General features: G+C 40.7%; 1 protein-coding gene and 1 long non-coding RNA gene across 5 annotated transcripts in view; one reads left to right on the forward strand and one right to left on the reverse strand.

Annotated features, from left to right (window-relative positions):
• Positions 1–575: 575 nt before the first annotated feature.
• LOC143693531 (uncharacterized) lies at positions 576–5646 on the reverse strand. Its single transcript, XR_013181290.1, has 3 exons — positions 5249–5646; positions 3428–3511; positions 576–2810 (listed from the first exon to the last, which is right to left on the reverse strand). It is a non-coding gene; the product is annotated as an uncharacterized LOC143693531 (long non-coding RNA).
• Positions 5491–22533, forward strand: part of TDRP (testis development related protein) — a 28100-nt gene continuing 11057 nt past the window's right edge. Inside the window, exons 1-2 of one of the 4 annotated variants that reach the window (XM_077175012.1) lie at positions 5491–6036; positions 18351–18403. In XM_077175012.1, coding sequence (XP_077031127.1) covers positions 5514–6036; positions 18351–18403 — 576 coding nt within the window. In that variant the 5' untranslated portion in view covers positions 5491–5513. Of the gene's footprint in view, positions 6037–6916; positions 9468–18343; positions 18404–22533 lie in introns of those variants that run through there. The other 3 variants (XM_077175013.1, XM_054630441.2, XM_077175014.1) reach the window with 3 other exon arrangements.

Consider the following 22533-nt stretch of genomic DNA (forward strand, 5'->3'; position numbering starts at 1 on the left):
CTTGTTTCCTTCAGAAAATTGTGGAGCTACAAAACAAAGGCCCTACTTGGAGACTTTTGCCTGTTTGGAGTGCTGGTGTATCCATGAAAATATCTCAGGCCGAGATCGCCAGTTCACCAGGCAGAGAAGGCCTGAACCTGCAATCCAAGTTTTACTGTTGACTTAAATAAAATGCTGGGGAGGTTTCATTAGGTTTAACTCCCTGCAAAACAGATCACTGAGTAGTCTAGAAGATGATGCATGTTTGATTACATTTACTCTTCTCAAGTCAGTCTGGGCAAACTCATCAGAGTATTCTCATGAGTTGAACTACATACTCTGTGGCTTAAATATTCAAAAGTTAATCTCCAAATTGTTCATTTTCATTAGATTTTGGTAATTAAAAGTTTTAACTGCACTAAATTTCTTGAAAAAGTTTGTGATAGGCATAATATAAAATACAGCATCCCTCAAAGAATAGAGAATTTCACCTACTTTGGAATTGTTTCCTGCAGACAATGAAATCTTAGTACTTGAAATCTTCTGAGTGCACTTCTATCCAGTGTAGATATTGCAGAGAACAGCACTGTTTCAGGTAATTTTATTTTAACTTTTATTTGTCAAGGAAAAATTTTTGAAAAGACTTGTAAAAAAGAAAAGGGCTGTAAGATCAGAGAGGTTAGGTAGTGGTGTGCTTTATATAATATTCTATTTCCCATAGAGGTCACTGCCAATTTGATGCACATTGCAGCAAGAAATCCTGCAGTGGAAAATAATGGAATATATTTTCATTTTATTAAAATCTACTGAAAATTAGCATAACACTTGAAATCTGAGCCTAATCCTATTTGCTTCTTTGGGTTTACTTGTGCTACCTGATGCTCTTGTTCTCCTCATGAAGTTCCTGTTTCTTGAATACAACTTCAATGGCATTCTTCGGAAATGAATTTGCAGTGTGCAATTACACTGTTGAAAAACATCTATTTCCTTTTTCAGTTATAAATGCATTATCTTTTGTCTAAATGGATGCTTCCTTGTTTATATCTGATGAGAAGAAACAATTCTATTAGTTCCATCCACCTTTCCAGTCTTTTTCTCTGCACATTTTTTCCATTTCCTTCTGGTTTAAAGCACAGTGTTCATCTATCTTCATAACAGTATTTTTCCATGTATGAGTGTCTTTGTCATCAGTTCTGGCCTTTTTCTATTTTTGCTATGTCATCCCTGGGGACAAAATCTCTATAATAAATCGTAATGACAAAGTATAAATTAATTTAGCATGCATTTGCACACAATAATCTGCTTCCTCCAGGACTCTTGGTATTTCTTGAACTGACTTACAGTTGATTCAAACAGCTGTCAATTTTTAAAATAACTCTATTTTCCAAAAATATTTTGCTTTTCTCTCTTACCCATTTTCTTTGGACAAAGACCTACATTCACTAACTTAACATGCCAAACCACAAACAGCTTTGCTATACATGTCAGTATTTCAAATCAAAGTGGGTTTGCTATCAATGAGAATGGAGTTTGGCTAGAAACAGAATATTTCCTTTCCCTCGTTGGGGTTGGATCTCACCTTTCTATTGGTAAACCTTGAGGGTTCAGAAAGGAAGGTTAGACCATCTTGGGGTGTTTTCTGGCTCCTAAACCAGCAATATTTATGTTCTGTTTTAAATAAGAATTATACTAAAATCTCAAAAGAGTAGAATGCAACATTTTTCAAATTGTCTAGAACTGCTTTTATGTAATAAATGTGACTTACACACCTATGTATATATAAGTGAAATGTAAGTATTGCATTTGAGTGAGCTTGGACTTCGTGATGACTTGCAGAACTCATGTACTGTAGTCATCCAGAAATCATATTCCTAAAAACTCTATTGTATCACACAATATGTATTTTCTCATACATAACACATATGTTTTAGCTTGAAGCTGGCTAGGGAACTGCTAGGAAGCATGGGGGAAAACAGGAAGAAGAGAGTTTTGCCCTGAGCTCTGGTATTAGTAGTTGCTGAATCTTCCTCCCTTTCTGCAGTTCAAAAGATATAGATAGCCCTGGTACTGCTTATTTTTGTGAACTTAGATGCAGTTGTAGGTAGATGTCCAGAGTAAACACTCTAGAAAACCAAGATGAAAAAGGCAAAACAACACAGTGCTGCTATCCACAAGTTAGAAAGGGTGAATAACAGAGATATGACATCTAGACATTTAAACTTTCATGAGATAAATTCCAGACTGGTACTCTGGCACTATCAGTGTCCAGAAGGTGGAAAACACGTGGGGGTAGGAATCTAGGAGTGGATATACAGATACTGCAGTGCCTGTGCTGTATTCTGGCACAGTGCTATAAAGACAGTTTTTACCATGAAATGGCTAACAATGGGTCCCTGCAGGGGGAGAGGGATGTCTCCCTAATGCTTGTGGTGTGTGCCTAACGTGGCTGTGAAGTGCAGATCTCATCCTTCTAGCATGGTCTCCAACAGCCTGGCTAAGGTCTGAGCACCAAGGGCAGCAGAGAAGGTTGGCAGTGGTGGCAGCAGTGCTGGATGTGTCATCTCTAGCACAACATGGGGCTGTTCTTGTGTCTTGCTTGGAACAGCAGCACTGCAGTCGTGCTCATGCAGCCACAGCAAGGTTGGCAAAGGTCCTGCAGCCTGGAGTCACTGAAGAATGCTAAAGCCACTAAGTGTCATGGAGTTACGTGGGATGATACAGGGGATCACCTCCTTACTGCTCTTCACTTTTCTCATTTTTGCTCTCTGTCTCCTGAGAGCCTGGTTTAGGCCAGCAAAAGAACTCCATCCTTTTCTCTCCTGGGTCAGAGCCTGGAGTAAAAGAGGAAAGGAGAAACATATTTTTCAGCAGCATAATGTTTTGCCAGGTCATGAAGTGGCTGCTAAAACCATGTTGTCTGGCTTTGCTTTCAAAACAGCTCAGTACTCCTTGGGAGTCAGAGACAAAGGCTGCATTTTCTGTTACTTCTCTCACTTTTTTCCCCCAAATCTGTGCTCCCTTAAGGGAGTCAGGATCAGAGTTCAGAAGACAAATCATCAATTTTTCTTATGATATTTATGAAGATGTTCACAGCATTTTAAACACCATGCAAGAAGTTTCTAACACAGGATTTCACAGCTTTCCCCTGAATACAACTTAGGGACACATGATAATATAGTTTCTTAGAGGAAGAAATTTTGTATTTAAGTGTTTTGTATTCTTTTTCACTGTAGCCACATCCAGTTGGCAGATGTCAGCTTCTTAGTCTGGAAAAACAAATTTTATTAGTTGTATATAATTAATTTTAAAAGGAAATAATAAATTTGTAAGCCCAAATCTGTAAAACAGATCAGCAGAAAATAATATTCTTCTCAGAAGAATATGAGATAACACTCAGACGTGCCCTGGGGTCTTGAAGATAAATAGAAAATGTGAACTGAATTCTCACCTCTCTAAAGTCAACTGGATTGATTTTCAGCGACCAAAGTAAAGCCAAGTTTTCACACTGAAGTTCAAGATCTTAGAAGAAAACCTAAGGGTAAAAAAAGTTAAAATTAATAAAAAATGAAGACCAAAGGCATGTAGTTAATTTTCTGTGTTTTGGGAATGCTGTGTGAATTTCTTAGTGAGACTAAAACTGAGCAGAATCATGAGTATTTCCATGATTTAAGCCCAATGGTAGAGCTGGTGTTTCAGGCAGCAATAAGAAAAATAGCATAAGGAAGGCATTGGATTAAAATAGTAGGGTCACATGGTGACAACTTACTTGATCATTTCAAGGTCTAAATACAAAATTCAAATAAAATAAAATGGTTGTTTTCTACTTAGAGTTACACAAACATTTGCCAATATAACTTAGAAATACTTTTGTTTATAAATTTGAAGGAGAGGTTAAAGAACTAGTTATAAATTGACTTGGCCTTCTAGAGGAAATCCATGCTAAGCCTGATCTGTCTTTAATAATGGAGAATGTGTTTTGTCTCCTACCCTCTTGAGATTCAGTTAATATTAATGCAAGCAAGATGTGAAAGGAAATTCTGTGCTTCACTTTTTAGTAGCTTTTAGTCTCACAAGAGAGGGGATTGAAAATGAGATAAAGAAGACTTTGTTTGAACACTTATTGCAAAACTAAAGGCTTTTAGAGTCCTTCAAACACTTGTTCACTTGCTTTATGCTCATTGATATAATTTTGTGAAGTTCATTTCAAAGACAGAGAGTTAACACTGCACTGGTGTAAATGCTGCGGTTACAGGTCCAAGTGAAAGTGAATGTATCTTTTGTGGAGTCAGCTACAAATTATAGTTAGCTACACAGCATTCCTAAGTCATTACAGAGATCCTGGATCAGTACAAAAGAGAATTTATAGTTAAAACTATGATGCCTCTGAGGTTAGCTTCCACAGGACATTTTATGACAGAAAAAGTCCTTTTCTCATTGATGTGAAAATCTTGAATTGGTGGGTGTCCTTCTGCCACTGATGGGAGCTGAAGGCAGCAGGCAGCCCTGCAGGAGCTGCTGTTCCTGCCCGGGGTGAGCCTTTTTCCAGTCAAACAGGTAGGAGCACATTGCAGCCAAAAAACCCTCAGCAAAGCCCTGCTGCTCCCTGACTGCTCCTGCTCAGCCCCAAGGGATCAGGCAGTCACAGCAAGGCCTGCAAGTCTGTCAGGAGGGATCCTTGAGTGTTACAGCCTTTCACTGGTGAAATCATAGCAGCATTAAGCAAGAGAACAACCAAAAATGGTACTTTTAGAGTGGTTTTCCAGTTCTTTGGACATCTGAGCCTAATTCATAGATCAAAATAATGGATAAAGGAGTAGGGATTTTAATGGAAAATATCCTAGCAAATCTGTCTGAAAACAAAGAATCAATGAAAATACCAGCTGGTTCACAGGGCATTAAATCTGGATCATTCACCCATCAAACTGGGAGCTCCTGGCACTCACTGGACTCCAGCTGGATGCACCAGGCTTTTCCACCCTGGCCGTAGGGCTCTGTGGGCCACAGGGAGCAGCCTGTGGTCCAGGCTGGGGGGCTGGCGGTGCAGCCTGTCCTTCGTCACAGACACCCGGGCTGCACGGCTGGGTGCACTGGCAGGCACACTGATGGCCACAGTGGCACACGGGTGGGTGCACAGCTGGGTGCACTGGCAGGCACACGGGTGGGTATGGTGGTGAGTACAGTGGCAGGCACACGGGTGGGTGCACTGGCAGGCACACGGGTGGATAAACTGGCAGGCACACGGGCAGGGTACACGGCGCTGGGCCAGGACCATTTGCAGAGTTGTCGGGCCATCTGTGGCGCTCTGCGGGTGCCGCTACTCCCGCTGCCCGGACAGGTCCGGCTTCAGCTCCGAGCGCCCCGCGTTCCCCTCACAGCCATCCCGCTGCCGCCGGCGGCCGGGCAGCACCATCCGCGCCCTCCGCAGCATCGGCCGGCGCTCGGCGGCTCCTTAATCCCGGGACCCCGTCCCGTGCCCCGTGGTTGCGGGGCGAGCCGGGGGTGCCGCCGGCGGGCCCGGTGCTGTTGCCGCGGCGATGCCGGGCCGTCCCCCTGCCCGTGCCCCCGCCCCGCAAACATGGCAGCGGCAGCGGCGGCGGCGCGGCGGCCGCGGGCGGCGGCGGCTCCGGCGGGGAGCGGCGGCAGGTGAGGAGCGGCGGGGGCGGCGGCTCCCGGCCCTGCCCGGCCCGGCCCGCCCCGCCGCCGCCGCGGGCCGCCCGTCCGCACCCCGGCTCCATCCGCAGGCCGGTGGGCGAGGCGGCGGCGGGGGGCGGGCTCCCGGCGCCGCCAGGCAGCTCCTCCCTCCCTCCCTCCCTCGCTGCCGGCCGGGAGCCCCCGGCGGGGTGACAGCCCTGCCGAGCGCAGCCGCCCCGGCCGGGGCTGCGGAGCAGCGCCCGCTCCCGCCTCGGCCCGCTCGCTGCCGGCTCGCAGCGGGGCCGCCCCGCGCCCGCCATGTGGAAGCTCAACAAGAGCAGCAAAGTTCTGCTGGACGACTCGCCCGAGGAGGAGGAGACGCGGCCCCGCGGGCCGCCGCCCGCCGCCGCCTTCGCGGCCCCCCAGGTAGGAGCGCGGAGCCCGGTCCCGGTTCGGAGGGGTCGTGAGGCTCGGCCCCGCTCCCGCTGCCCCGCTCTCCGGCGGCATGAGTAATCACTTTTCCCACCCTGGTGTGCCGGGAGGCTGGCCCTGGTCGGAGCTGGGAGTGTTTGAGCGGATCGTGCGCCTGTCACCCGGTTTTTGGGGTGCTGACTGGCCTATCCAACCCTGTTTCCTTCCAGCAGCCGGCCTCTGGCGTTTCTGGGACTTGCTGTCCTTCATTCCAGTGGCTTCCTACCGCAGGGTACTTTCTCTCCCAACCCTAGGCAGAGGCACCGCAACCCATCTGTTAAGCGCAATACATTAAACAAGGATGTTTAGGAACATAACTTTATTTGCGCGTTTGTGTAGAACCCCGATCTTTTGGCAGGATTGCTTTTTTCTTTGGTTTCACTAATGGTAGTTCACTGTCTTTAAATCACTGCAATCTTGTTTGAAAGCTTTTGTTGTTAAATGTTAAATTAAATACCAGCAGTGACTTTCTCAACAAATATAACCTGAAGGGAAGGGTATCAGTTGAGTATCGGGGAAAACAACTAAAAAGAATGTTTGTTGACTTGCTTTCAAAAACTTGGTAGCAATTAGGTATCCATCCATCTCAGAAGCCTGTTATGCTGCCCAGTACAGCTTACTGCTGATCTTCTGTTGCTACAGAGTTACTTTAGATATTGAATGAGAGGTTCTGAAGTAAGCAGTTGCCCGGGGTTGCAAAACAGTGAGGTTTCTTTTCAAAAGAAGGTACTAAAGCCTTCCCAGCTTTCTACCCCATGTTTATCTTGCCTATCTTTCGGAAAGAGTTTGAGTGTGTCTGGATAAATTATCCTCACCTTGAGTTTCTGGTTGACAGGCGCTGTGAGCTGTCAACACGTGTGGCAACTGCTGAAGAGCAGCCTCTCCCAGTCACAGCAGTTACTCTCTCCATCTTCCAGCAGCCACAGCCGCCAGTTTAGCCTTGCCTTGCCCTTGCCCCTGCACAGTGAACAGTAGAGCCATAGCCCTTGCTACTTCTTTGGCAGCAGCTGTGGAGAGTCATATGGATAACTAGGATCTCCTCCTGCAGAAGAATGGACATTCATTTGGAGACCCCCTTCAGTGGAGTGAGGGGGATTGTGGGGTTTGAGGTGACCTGAAGTATCTCCCCCAGCCCCTCATACAACATCTAACCTCTGCCTCCTGCAGTTCCTATCCTCAGGGGCTTGTAAGGTCCCACAGTTTCTGCTAAGCTACTGTCTTGGACCATCATAGCCCTCGCAGACCTGCTCACCTCCTGAAACCCTCCTCGAACACCAAAGGTCACCAAAGCGCTCCAGTAAATCCCACTGACTCTTCACTGCTCCTCTTCTCCACCACTAATGATCCAAGCCCCCTTTGAGGCTCCTGACAGTAGCTTCCCAGTCAGGAGAGGATTCTTCAGACTTCTGTCTAGACAATTCTCTCAGCCCTCTACTTTAGCAGCAGAGGCTGGAGTTTGTTTATTTTATTTTTTCCAGTCTAATTGTCTTTTACTGTCCTGGGTCTCTGTTCCATTAGTTGAAGTCTCAAGTTCTAATGGTGATGACAATGGTTTCTTGTGCAAAAGGTTTGCATTTTCATGAATTTTTAGAAAATTCCTTTTCAACTCCCAGTGGAACTGGGATACTGATTATAGTGTTGAGGGGTGGCAGGAAAAAAAATAAATTATTCTAAGTCACTAAATGAAATATTCTTGAAGACAAAGGATTCAGTAAGGTTAGCACAACTGTAGTGTAGCTTGGCACAGAGACTGGAGTCAAGATTATAAGCTATTAGTTATTTTGCCCGTTAAAATCAAAATATTTTCAAAGGAATGCAACACCCTGCCCAAAATATTTAGCAGTAGTAATTTTAGAGTTTATGTACATTTTAAGGAAGAGCAGACTGTATAGAAAGCTCTGACCACTTGACTGACATAGTAATTCTCCTGATCAGGGCAGCTTTTAGGTCAGCCATGGGTACAATGTATCTAAACCATGGCTGGGACAGGTGTCAAGGGAGCCAAATGCACTTGTTCAGCTTGTTGTAGCTGACCTGGTTCATGTTCCTTGCTTTTAGTATTTGAAATTCTTAATGTTTCATCAGATCCTGTTTTTTTCTCTCAATAATATGATTGTAAGGGAGTGAAATCCAGTAATGTGTAGAGGGATTTGGTAATGATCTGCGCTCTCTGCTGCTGCATGCTGAGCTGTGTCTGTGTCTCTCCAGAGCCAACCCTCTGGCTCTGGAGGACAGCAGCACCATGAGAGCTTGGAGGAGCTATGGGGGCAGTTCTTGTGTGCCTTAGCTGTGCAGGGGATGCCTCAGTACGTGTGTAAGTGTTGTTATGGTGGTACAGCCTGCTGTGAATGAAGGATTACCTCATCGAGATGAGAAGAATCCAGGACGTCCCTGATTTTTTATTGTTAGAGCCAAAATCTAGATAATTAGTGTGAGTGCTTTTTAGTAAATTAGGAAGCCCAGCTTTAGATCTCATGCAGAAGCTGACTGTTAGATTTAATTTCCTTTTCTGATACATCATTTGGTAAAAGAGGAGATGAACCAGACTAGTTGTGTTTTGACTTTGATTTATGATATGTTGTTTTCCCAATAACCATATTTTGTCTTTATTTTCATTTTTAATAAGCAATTGGAAAGAAAATCCTTAAGATTTTACCATTCATGCTATGAATAAGGCTGAAACTTTTTACTTCAAAGGCAAGAAATTGGTAGTCACATCTATGTCATTAAACCAAACCACATTGGAAGTATTCCAGTGTAATGAAATGTTGGTGCTGTGTATTGTTTCTTCAAAGCTGAGAAAGAGTGAAGGAATTCTCACTGTGCAACCTGATAATTACGACATTGCAGTAGCAGAGAGCAACAAAGAATTAGTCTACTATAAGTTAAAAAAAAGCCCAACACAAAAAACCCCTTTGTTACTCCAGAGAAATTTTCATCATCCTATTTAGATATGGAAGCCTGATTTGGGCTTAAGCAGACATTTGAAATTGTAGACATTCATAGTTTTTAAATAGAAAAGCCTAGTTTGATCTAAAAAAAAGTTTTGACAGTTCTGTTTTTGTGGTATACAGAATGGTTTGATTTTGTTCCAGGGGAGAACAAAAACAAATTTTAGAACATGAAAATTCAAGGGAGGGAACTGTGAGCCTCTGGCCACTTTTTAGCAAAAGTTTCTACATACATTCAAGTACTTTGAATTGTTAACACTTATTTAAAATAGTAAGGTGTTTCCTGAGATAAGAAGGACAAGTAAATTTTGAAACAGTACTTGTGTAAATAAATGTGTGGATTATTGTGAGGTTTGTTTAGACCAGACAGTTTTAGACTGTATCTGAGAAGTTAATTTTCATTTATGCTTTGAAGCATAAATATTTTTAACTTACGCAATGAAGGTGCTTTATTCACTTAAGTGATAATTTATACATGAAGATAACTCAACATGCATAAATAGTACACACACATGAGATGAAATTAATGTGTTTTGTGTGTGTCTCTCTAAAAATATGCTAGAAATGTACAGCAGTGCATGCCAAACTTGCATTCAGTTTGGAATATAGTCATTATGTTTCAAACTGTAGTTGTTTTTTTGGACAGGGAGAACTGCTGGCTTTTGATTTCTGGAAGGCACTGTTTTGGCAGTTGTGCTAAGTTCTTCTTGATGCAATCCTACCATCTAATCAGTTCTCAGAAATGTCAATGCTGTGTCAATAGTGCGTGTAGCTCTGACGTAAAATGGATCCACGTTAAAATACATCTATATATTAGGGGAGGGGATGGGTGTCAGGCTGACCTATATTATCTAATGAAGCTCTGTCTTTCATGTAAAAATATTTCAGAACCCTAGCCTTGATCTGTTCTCCCCAGTTGTATTTTTTGTTATGTTCAAAGAGAATATGTGCAAAAACATGTTTTATGCTGAATTTTGTTTAGACTTGCTCAGGTTGTTTGAAGGTTGGCTATACAGAATTTTAGTTATCTCTTTTAATGAAGATGTTTAAGTGTCTGGTACAATTTTAATACTGGCTTTCATCTTGGAATGAGTTGAACTCAGACAAGCCCTGCAGAAATGGGTGGGAGCTGAGCAGCTTTTCTTAAGTTTTACTAATACATTGAATAAAGGGTATTTTTTAATTAAAAAAAATAAAGTAGAAAATATTAATCCAGCTAATGCCTTTCCTTCACTTTCTAGCCATTTCTGTGTGTCTCAGGCTTTGCCTTCAGTACTCTAAAAATCCCATCATACCTTCTCCTCTCTGCTAGCCTGGTTTTTTTCCTCTTCATTGGAGTGGTTCTTGTGACATTTCAGTGGCATTTTCCTGGCTAAAATCCATCACCTGTATTCTGTCATCATCCTTGAACAATAGATTGTGGTACTGTCAGCGAAGACTTTCCCGAGCCTTCCTTGGCCTGCCTTTCTTGCTTTTCCTCCTTCTTGTCACATACAATCTTTCAGCAGCTCCTTGAGCAGGTCCTGTTTCTTTCTCACAGTCTTTCTGGAGCTCTACAGAGCTGGCACTGTCTTTGGGGCTTTTGGCTTTCTAAGTTTTAAATCCTTTTCATTTTTGAGGTGCTTCACTTTTTAATTTATACTGTCATTTTTTACACAGTTGATTGGGATCAGATCTGTTTCTCACCTCTCAACCCCTCTCTGTTGGTTTATTCTGACTCTTAGAAGTCCACAAAGCACATATTGTCTGATTGGTCTCCTATTACAGACACCATCACTATATATTTTTTTCTTTCAGCCATTTTTTCTTTCTTGCTCTAACCAGCAAGTTGTTGGTAGTTTTTATCTATTATGTGAAAGAGAATTTGTGTCCTAGACGTCACTGTTGTTTCCTCCATCAACTCCAGGTCAAGTCTGCTTTCTCTCTCTCTCTCTCTGTTTTTTTTTTTCAATTATTATTTTTTCTTGCTGTCTAGACAGTTGAAATTCTTGTGCAGACCCTGACTTCCCATACTGATGGTGATTACTTCCTCTGCAGCTTCTAATACCTATGCTGTGGTTTCCCATCCCTTGGTTCCTGTAAATTCCATTGCTGATATTAGTGTTGTTGCTTATGGCATAAAGTTAAGTCATCCTCACCCTTCAGATTCCATTTCTTCAGCTGGCCTCCCTTTGTTTCAGGAAATTTGCATTTAAATCTCTGTCCTCACTTTCAAGGTTTTCCTTGGTGGATCCCCTTCCTCTCCCCCATTTGTCACTTCTATCACTTGTATCTTCCCTGAGCCTGTTCTGCTTTACTGGCTCTGATTGCCTGGCTTTGCCAGCAGCAGCCGTGTCTGCTCCCCTCCCCTCCAGCCTAACACAGAATTATCCGCTCCCACTGATCCACAGGCCCACCAGCATCTCCTCCTCCACAGCTTTGCTGAGATCTGCTTTCCCTAAGTTATTTGTTGTGTCTTCTTGGGGTTTTGGGAGGTTTCTGGAACCATACTCTCCTGCCACTGCTGGACTTCCTACCATAAATATACAAAGTACAATGTAAATGGTTTTGAGAATGAATGAATCATTCTAATCCTTTACTGTTAAAGTAGGTTTATAATGTTTTCCTCACTTTTATAGAAACTATTTGCCAGACTGTGTGAGGACATCCATAACATAAGGGGAGTTACTAGAAGTTGCTGAACACTTTACTAGGTTAACTTTTTTTCAGCTCTGTCATCATCAGAGGTACATTTCCAACAAGTTTTGCTGCTGGTTCTCTGTGAGCAGCTCCAGGAAAATATCACGCTGAACATGTGACAAAAGGCACACATCAAAAGGAAGCTGTACATGTGCTGCTGAACACTGTGACAAAAAATGATGCATTCAGCCCGTATTGCAGAAACTGTACTAGGAAAATATGGCCATTATTCATCCAAGACCTTTACTGGAGACATGTAGTTTAATGGCAAATTCCATGTCTGAATAAGAATTGTATGTCAGCTACTGTCTTTTGAATTAGCATCTATTGGTTTGTTTTCTGGATAAGGAAACAGCAAATATTAATTTCTGCTATGGCTAAGTTGTTAAAAATAACTGACAGATTTTCAGCTGGAAATTTCATCAAAATTGAAAACTTCACTGGAATAGTTGAAATTGAATTAAAATTTATTATCTGACCTTATTTGCTTCAGCTTTGACACTGATGGTTTTTTGATCTTAGTACAGCTGTTTCCATTTCATGAAGGATATTTGAAATATTATAAATTAGGTAAAATTAAATTCTTAATGGCATATGAACTTTTAAAATATTTTAAGGTGATTAATCTTTAATATTCTTCCAAAAATATTTCAGAGAAGCGAAGTCTGAATAAGATGTACTGTAACCTGTTCCTACAGAGATACACAGTAATGTGAACACTTAATAGAGTAACCTTGTGTATTGATGTAAAAACAGAGCATAGGAACCTGGTGTTCCAATGTTTCTCTTTGTAATGCCAATAAAATTCAGAACTACAGAAGTATTCTTGTGTAAATACTTACATTCTGAAATTAATCTTCTCTGGTACACTTGGCCATTTATATCAATTGACAGTAAAAATATGGAAATAATTTAGATATTCTGTTTTAAAATGTAATGGAATGTGAAACAATAACTGAAGTGGTTGAATGAAACAGAGTTTGAAAATGCTAAGCATGTTCTTAATAGCTGTGGATGCTAAAGAAAAGAGCATCATCTTTATTATGAATACTGAATAAATTAAAATTATTTGAAAGATGAAAACCAGTTTCCCTATGTTTTCACCTCACAGTTGGTCTGGTGAATAGTAGGCAGTTATGAGAGACTGGAGCCTAGAAGATGGAAGAATTTTTAAATATGTTGGATGGGTTTTCTTCTGTACCTGAAGTAGTCACCCAGACTTTTTAAAGTTAGTGGAGTGAAATAAGTTCTTTTGAAAATGATCTGAAGACCTACATTTTAAAAGCATGTTTCCAAATTAGTGTTGTCTACAAACTATATGCCAAAATTAAAGTATATTCTTCAACACACTTATATTTGACTTTTTTTTTTTTATCAACAGAGGTATTTTCAGGTTTGCTGAAGACTGGCAGAGGAAACTTGCAGCATAGGAGTCACTGTCACTATTTACATAGTTTATTGTCATAATAAAGATGGTTTTCTAAGTGTAGGGAGCAATCTGGTGTGGAAAAGTAATGTTTGTAGAAGAGAATAAATGAGTGTAAAATACCAAATTACTCTTAAGCAAGAGTTTAGAAATGCCTAGGTTAATACTTTTCATTGGTGACATTAAAAGGAAATTTTCAATTAACACCATCTGCCCAGATGGCTGGTTTGATTCACTCATTGCTGTAGGGACATACAAATGGAAGATTGAGATCTAGCAGTAGATGAAATATGGACGGGGCTGATCACATTATCTTGATCTCAGTCTAGGATATCTCTGCCAGAAAGGAGCAGAGGCAGTTCACAGTCCAGCACTGGACTTGTTCTGCTGAACACATAGCCTCATGTCCAAGAAGAAAGTGATGCGTGACTGAGTAATGCAGCCTTTATTTGTTAAAATGGAAAGCCTTGTTTTTCCTTTAAGGCATGTTCAGTTTTGTGTGGGTGTTCAGGTACAGTTCAGCTTTGTTTTTCAGCTGTGTTAAAGGAATACTGAAACTAGTAGAGTTGTTTCAGTGGCCATTTACATTTGATCACTGTTGCATCAATTTCCTAACTCAGAAAGCATATATCCATGCATTGAATTTTTCCAGGTGTATATTACAGGTGCAGCAAAAAAAATGAGGCCAAATGCCACTGATCTTCTACTGATAATTTTCTTCTTACTCAATGTTTGAGTGTATTTTGTGTTGGTTTTGATTCAGTTCTAAACTTAGATAAGCAGAGTGGCTTTTGCATTAATAATCAGCTTTAGTCTTGTTTATTTCATTTCACATTATATTAAAATCCTTCTCAAACCCAAGGAAATATTTTCTTTTGTTAGCTGTATTTTAAGATGGTGATTTGGCTATGTGATCTCCTCTTCCCAATCTGTGTTGTTTCTGGTCAGACTGTGTATATGTAGTTGTTCTACTGTTTGGTTTGTAATCAGTGTTTTGGGAATCTTTCCAACTTCAGAGGTTGACTTTCAGGTTTGTGATTTCCTGAATGATTTTTAAAAATTTTTTTTAACCCTTCCCCTCTCCTATCACTAAACTATTTAGTAGGGTTTGTGGAGTACTGGAAATTATGTTAAATTCTTCCCTGGAGTGTATCTCTTCAGGTGCTGTTTGTTTTGGGATTTTTTTTTTTTTCTACTTAAATGGTACCTTTGTGGTACATAATCCCATTGGCACTTACAGGCATGACTACCTAGACTTTATATTCCACCCAGTCCTTGATGAGATGTGATGATAGGCAGAGGGGATGCAATAAGTCAGTAGAAGGGTGAGAATTGGTTCCAAAAGGACCTATTCTTTTAACAATAGCTTGTTTACTCCTGTTTGCACAGCTAATGTGTGTGTATGTGTGCATGATAGGAAACTCCCCCAAATGGGCAGAGAAAATCAATAATATATCATTTTACTTACTAGAGCACAAGAAGGGCATGCAGGACGAAATGATGTTATTATTTCCCTTAACTCTTTGATGTTCACCATTCTTCATCTTGGCCTGAATTATGAAAGTGAATGATCTAAAGAGACTAATTAATTACTTTACCACAAAGGAAGCTGAGGGAAGCAGATTACAATTTTGATCTCTGTACAAAAAGGTTTGTGTGCTAGTTGAATTAGTCCCTTGAGTACCTTCTGGTTTGCAGTATGTCCAACAAAAGGGCACTTGTTTCCTTATGAAAACACTCTGTGCATACCAACCTTCCCCTGCCAGAACTGGAGGGCTATTCAAGCTGCTGATCAGCATTTCCCACTAGTGTTGGCATTTTCACCTAGAAATATCTAAATACTATAATGTAGCCCAGGTTTTTCTTTTACATTGAAGTAAAGCAATGAATTGTCATACGTGTAAACCAACCAGACTTAAACATACTGAAATAATTTATAAGTGTTCAGCATACTATGTGTTATGCAGCATGACAAAGAGTGAAGATGAGCTTTATTGACACATAGCTGTATAGTAGATTGTCCTCTAAAGAAAATTGATGAACCAAATAATAGGCTTCCTCATCTCAGAATGGTAACAAAAGCAGGGAATTTGTATCAGGTGAAAGGTGTGATAATGTGCATCCCTTAAAAATACAAATTATTCTGTGGGCAACAAGAGAAGATGGGTTGTAGTGATGTCTCATCTTTCCTCCTGGGTTCTTCTCAGTGGTGGCACAGGTCCCCTCCCTCCCTCTGCTCTTTTCCTCTGTATTTTTTTTTTTTTAATACAAAGCCCATCCCTCCTGCAGGGTGCACAGGTCCCTCCATGCCATGTGGGCCATGGCTGGCTTTGAACCTTTATACCTCCTCCTCTCCCACTCTGTTCTTGCTGTGTGACATTGGTCTGCTTCTCTCTGCTTTCCTTAAGGATGGATTTTCCACAAAACATTTTCACATCTAGTCTGTTGGAGATGACTGAATTCAAACCTACAGGCTGCTTTTGAGCAAAGCAAGGGATGGACATCACAAGCACAAGCACTCTGTCCACATGATGGACATCACAAGCACTCTGCTGTTATACAAGTCTCCTTTTTCTTCAGCAATGCATTTAAAAGGATACTATGAATACTTTATTGGTCTTCTGTCCCAAAACATGTATTTTAGGGATTGGATTCTCACCAGTTTTTCTTGAGGGTTTAATGTATTTCAATCTTTGTCTTTCATCTCTTTAAACTTTGTGTTGTCCACTTGCCATCAGCCTCATCATGCATCAGGGTTGCATGAGTATTGTTGCTGCAACCATGTCTCTCATTCCTTAGGTGGTACCACTTTGTATGAGTACCACTACTATGAGTAGTAACACTGTGTTAATACAGAAACACAGTCTTAGTTATCCCTTTTTGAAAGAGGCAAATCAGTACCCCTTTTTGTCTACTATTTGCTGTTAATTATGTCTTTTGTTGACAGTGGTATTCTCATTCTATTATGCTGACTGACTCCCTAGCCCTATAGGGTGCTCTTTGCATCTCCTGGTTCTCCCCTAAAAGCTTTCACTGTGAAAATGCCTTGCACCCTTGCTTCCTTGTGCTCAGCCTTGCTAGAGGCTCTATGCCTTCACACTCTGTATTTTCTCTCTTCTGGAACATGATATCTCTATGCACTTTCATAATTTTATTTTCCTTCCTAAGATACTTGAAGAGCTGGAAGAATTAAAATGAGAGGTGTTATTTCTTTCAAGACACTAACAGTGTCTTGTTTGTTCTGGAGGTAGTATTGTTGGTTGTTGAAACTAATAGTTCTGCCAGCTCTGGATGTCTGAGAATTTCTTCTCTTACCATATTTCCCCTTGGAGCTTTCCTAGTTCTTGTTGATTTCTTTTTGTTCCTGGGAAAAATTTGGATAGAACAGGTGATGTATCCTCTAGCTCCTACCATGTCCTAGCAGAGACTCCATCGTGTTAAGTTTGCAACCTCATCCAAAAGTTGGAGAGCTGAGAGTGTTAAGGGGAAAGAGGGAGACTTCTGAATAGTATGTGTGAGCTGTTTTCATTTAAAACATGGTCAATGTTTCTCTTAAAAGTAGAGGTATAAAAAAGCAGTTGAAGCGATTGAATTTAATTTGAGAGAACTACACAAATCTTAATGGTTTTGGTATCCTATCTACAATCCTCCTGTGTTAGGCAGCTAACTGAATTCGGAAGTTAAATAACTTGTTGCAATCCACAGGAAGCAATAGTCTCATTTTGAATGATAATATGAGTTCCTGACTTTGTGTTCTACCCCAGCCAGTAAATCTGGCTATCTACAGCTCACTCTGTTCCAACATACAAATACTATTGAAGTATTGAGCAATGGTCTTCCTACTCTATTCTAGAAATGCTCTATCCTTGTCCCTTGTATAACATAAAACATTGCCTGAAATGTAGGTGGAAACATTAGTATGTAAATAAATATATATAAAGATATGTAAATAAGTAAATATATATATATATATATATATTAGAAAAAAAGCATGGGATTTGAAGCTGGTCTGTCAAAATGAAGCTGATACATTTGGGTCCCCACATGACTAGAAATAACACTTTTGTGCTGGTTTTCTCACCTATTTCTGATGCTGTTAGCAAAGTGGAGGAGGCCTTTGACAATGCATAGGAGCCAGGATGAGTGTCTTAGGTGTCTTGGGATATGTGTGTGTGGAGTGCATATCAACTCCTTAGCATTTACTTTAGTTGAAAAGGAAGGAGTTGTTAAATTTGATTTTTAAAACAGTAAGTGGCTGACATAATCAATATATGGACCACAGTGAATACTGGAGATTTTCGGAAACTGCTATTTCAAAGACACTTTGCACTTTTCTGTTTTAATTCTGTTTTTTCCTGAAACTGGGGTTAAATATTTTTGGTCATATGTAGTCATATGTTCTGGCTTTGTACTTGGGATTGTTTGTATTTGTAGTCATATGTAGAGAAAAAAAAAGGTAATATTTTTCTCATTGAAATGCAGAGTGAAGAAATTGAAAATTGCGGATTTCCTGAATTCTGTGTCCCACTTCCTTTATCTTTGACCTCTAAAGTACTCCCAGCACTGATCTTACTTGCCATGTCTTGAAGAGAGCACTGACAGTAACAGGAAGGCCTGACAATATTAACATAGCAGTTTAATTCAGAGATGGACAGAAATGCTTCCCTACTGAATAGCCTTCACAGGCATTTAGCACTCTAGTTTTCTTCTGAAATCTACAATTCTGCATGGAGGCGAAAGAAATGTGAAGGAAAGTGTTTCTTTGAGTTAAGGAAATGTAGGGCTTTTTAATATGAAGGAGGAAAAAATCCTGGGACATTCCTCTCCCCCCAGGCCACAGACAATGCATAAACCATCATCTAGTACAGTATTTAGAAACTCAGTGCAGATCCAAAAAATTAAGATACTACCATTAAGATAAAAATCAAACTAATTGGACTAAATTTTTTATGATGCGAGTGTGTTTCTCCCTTTGTGGTATGGGGTTTTGGTTCTGTAAGGTTTTATTTTTCATAATTCTAAGTGTAGATTTGTATTTTAGTAGTGGTATTCTCTTAGTTTTGTGTTGTAATCATCTTTTGTCAATTTTCTTTTTATGATGTGCCAAATAGAATAAAAGCATTTGTGGGTAGTCTAAAATGTGTCAGTGCTAATTGTCAAACCAAAACTGACTATGGGCCTTTTTTATCTTTATCCTTCTTTTGAGAATAAAGACCAGTTTCTTCAAGATGAAGTTTCATCTTCAGTGTCACATCTTGCAACAAAGGTAAATACCCGTTCTTTGAAAATGTAACATTTAATATCATATATATATTTCAGTCCATGTATGTTAGAAAGTTGCCAGCATTTTGTGGACGGCTGATTAAGGAATTTATACAGTTCACTGATGATTTTATAATTATGTATGATCCTTGGTCATGGTGTTCTCTCATTGAAGTAATATTAGTACTGCAGGATTAGTTGGAAAGCTCCCTTATTTGCTTTCATTAGTGGGGAGGGGAAGGCATCCTGGTCTTTTTTCCTCCCAATGATGGCTATTAAAACACAAGATGAAAATAAGAAGCCACAGGAATTACTGAAGTCTAAAGAAGCTCTAAATTCTAGCTGCAACTGGCCATAAAAACATGACGAGAAGAAGAGTTTGGGGTTGTTTATTCCATTATATGTCCACTGGCTCTCTGACCACAAGAGGTTAAGGATTTTACTTTGTATCTCTTTCAGGAAAGAGAAGTAGGCATGCAAGTTAAATTTTTTTACCTTGATATGTGTCCAAGAATCTTCTTTAATGTTCTTAAAATACATTAGTAGAAGATAAAAGAAATGGAAGTTATTATGATAAGCTAGACCTTGTTTTGAAATTCCATAGGTCTAAAGAAAAGTATTTTAAAATGCATTCATTAGTGTAATAGGATACTTGACATTAATATGTATAAACTGAACATCTGTGTCTGTTGCTTCTTTTATTTCTGCTTCAGATGCAGCATGATTTTCCTTGAAAATAGAAGTCAGATTGTACTATACCTTTTTCTAATCTTTTGAAGAAGTATATTTTTTTTATGAAAACATAAATTACCATATATTTTATACCAAATGATAAATCTTTAGGGAGAGAATCTTAAAAAGAATCTATTTTCTATTGAAACGTTTTTTGCCCCTTTCTTAGTCATTCAGGAAGGCTTACTAAGTGTATGTTCTGACTTAAAAAACCAGAAATGTCACCTGATACACCACTGCAGTATTTTTGTCTTTTAAAGGAAAACCCTCGTCTTAAAAATGTATTCTCATGAAAGCACCTTATCCTTCCCATCTTCTCTTTGTAAAAGCAATTTTCTATTTTATTTAGTTGTTCCGTTGTCTTAGAGCAGTGTCAGTACAGTGATATTCCAGAAGTTCTAAATTTTAGTATGTTAATAAAAGGCTGATGAATTGCATGTGTGGCCTTTCCAGTACACACATGCCATGAATAAAGTAGTCTCCACATTGCAACAATGTGGTGATGAGCAGCAGAATTCTTGAAGAAGAAGGTAGTGGATGAATAGTGTGTGTGCTCCTTGGGGAGACAGCCTTTCTGGCCTCTTAAAGCCTGAGTTTGAAGACAGTGTTGATGTCCATTTGCAGAGCAAAGATTGTGACCTAGGTTTGGAGGTCTAAAATTAGGAGCTAGTTCTAAAGGCTGCAGGTGGGACTTAGAAAGTGTTCTTAGATCCTGCTCTTGCAGGAAGCTGCCCACTGAGCACTGAGGACAGGCTGATTGCAGTGCTGAACTTTTCTAGTTCTCGCATCACAGCTCTCTTGAAAGGCAGGTATAGGTGGTTAAAAAACCTCGTGACATCTCCAAGTGAGGAACCATGAGGGCTCCAGTGGTGCTCTGCAAAATGCAGAAATCTGGAACCTGTGTTCACACTCTGCCTGGACGTGTGAATTAGGGAGAGGAGTGACTGAGGGAGCTGGGAGTGTTTAGCTTGGACAAAAGGAGGCTCGGGGAGACCTTTACAACTACTTCTTCTCCCAATTAGCCAGCAATGGACAGCAGGAAATGGCCTCAAGCTGCATCAGGGGAGGTTCAGGTTGGACACAAAGAGGAATTTCTTCACTGAATGCATGGTTAGCATTGAAATGGGCTGGCCAGAGAGGTTGTGGAATCACCATTCCTGGAGGTGTTTGAGGAATGACTGGATGTGGCACTCAGTGCCATGGTCTGGTTGACCACCTGATGTTCAGTCACAGGTTGGACTCCATGATCTCAGAGGTCTTTTCCAACCTAAATGATTCTATGATTTGGCCTCTGAAAAACTTCAGTCTTTGGGGGGTCTCACTGCCATGCTCAGCTTCTGAATTAAAAGTATAGTAGAAACTTCATCTGCAGTTGTTTTTAGGCCAGATTTTGAAAAGAGACAAAGCTTTGAGAAAAGAAATAGATCAAGAACCTTAATGCATGCAAATCCATGGAACCTGATGGGGTACATTTGTAGGTCCTGAGGGAGCTAGTGGAGAAGTGGCTGATCCACTATCCAGCATGCTTGAAAAAGTATGGCAATCTGATGGAGTTCCCACTGACTGGAAAATGGAAAACATGACCTCCATTTCCAAAAAAGGAAATGAAGACCAGGGAACTGCAGACCATTCAGTTTCATCTCTGTGCCAGGCATGGTCATGAAGCCAATCCTCTTGGAAACTCTACTAAGGCTAATGAAAAATAAGGAGAGAATTGGTGACAGCCAACATGGCTTCATTAAGGGCAAATCATGCCTTTAAATTTGATGACCTTCTACAGCAGTATTACAGCATTGGTGATGAATGAGGAGTGACTGATGTCATCTATGTGGACTTGTGCAAAGAATTTGTACAACATCCATGTCTTTAAACTGGAGAGATGTGGATTTGACAGATGGATCATCCAGTAGATAAGAAATTGGCTGTATGGTCACATGCAAAGAATTAGGGCCAGTGGATTGATGTCTGAGTGGAGGCCAGTGACAAGTGACATTCCTGAGGGGTTGGGGATGGGACCAGGCCTGGCACCATCATTGCTGGGGACAGGGACAGTGGCATTGAGTGCACCCTCTGCAAGCTGGTGGATGGCACCAAACTGTGTGATGCTGTCAGCAAGCTGGAGGGAGGGGATGCCATCCAGAGGGACCTTGGCAGGACAGAGGTGGGCCTGTGTGAACTTCATAAAGTTCAACGAGGCAAAGTGCCAGGTCCTGCAGCTGGCTCGTGGCAGTCCCAAACACAAGTACAGGATGGGTGGAGAATGGATTGAGAACAGCCCTGCTGAGAAGGATTCGAGGGTGCTGGTACACAGCAAGAACTGTTGGTCTGCACATCAGAAGCTGGCTTGGGAAAATCTCCACCACCACCAATGCTTTAATATCTGTAAGACAAATTTGGAGGAGAGTTGGTTTTTAAATTTTGGTTTCTGTTTTCTTGCTCGTTTTGAAGAGGTTTCCCGTCATGTGGGAAGAATGCTTCTTTAATTAAAGCTGATTGGCATTTTTATAACTGTAAAACACTTAATTGTAACTTTATTGAACTGTAGGGTACTTATATGGAAAATTATATCTCTAGCTTTTTATTTTAGTTTCTTTTTTTTTAGGGGAGGAGTGAGGGAAACTGTGGAATAAACAATTATTTCTTCTCAGTCAGGGTCAAGAGGAAAATCCATTCTTTTTGTTTATATTTATAAAAAATGTCTGCAAGTGTTTTGTGAAGTGCCTCTACTTAACTGGAGAACTTTGATTCACCAGTTGTCAATCCTCTGTGAAAATACTTGTGAAGGTCTGCTGAAACATGGTCCAAATATAAATTTCTGGAAATCTCATTTCATACATGCTGAGCAGTGCCTTTTAAGGGATTAGCTGCTTAACTACACAATGGTATTGAAAGTGCTGGTTCTCACTGCAGGTGTACAGCAAGAATGCCCTGTAATTGCTCATTTTGCTTGCTAAGACTGTCATGTGGCTTGTTCTAGCCTGCAGAGAGTGATTTCTGTGCTCCAGAGCCCTGCTGGCCTGGCAGTCTGGAAGTAGAAGAGTCTAACAGGAGTATTCTGAAAGTACCAGTACCCACTCCTAATGCAGTCAGGGTAAATTCAAACATACTCGAATCTCTTGCTTTGTAAACTGCTTGTCTTGTACCTCTAACTCTGTGACCCACAGCTCATTATTATTCTTTGACTTGATTGAGTTCTTTGCTTTTTTATCTCTCCCATTATGTTAGCCTGTATTAACCACATCCATCTGATGCACAAGTTTACCTGCTTTCAGTTAAATTTACACCATCTTCCTCTTTAGTATATATCCATCTGTACCTGCGTACTTTTTTTGGATGCAATAAACTTTTGAAATTTGCTTTAATACTGAACTACTTTAGTTTATACCCAGCTGTTAGTATTCC

Source organism: Agelaius phoeniceus, chromosome 3, assembly GCF_051311805.1.
Source record: "Agelaius phoeniceus isolate bAgePho1 chromosome 3, bAgePho1.hap1, whole genome shotgun sequence".
In the NCBI taxonomy this organism is placed as follows: Eukaryota; Metazoa; Chordata; class Aves; order Passeriformes; family Icteridae; genus Agelaius; species Agelaius phoeniceus.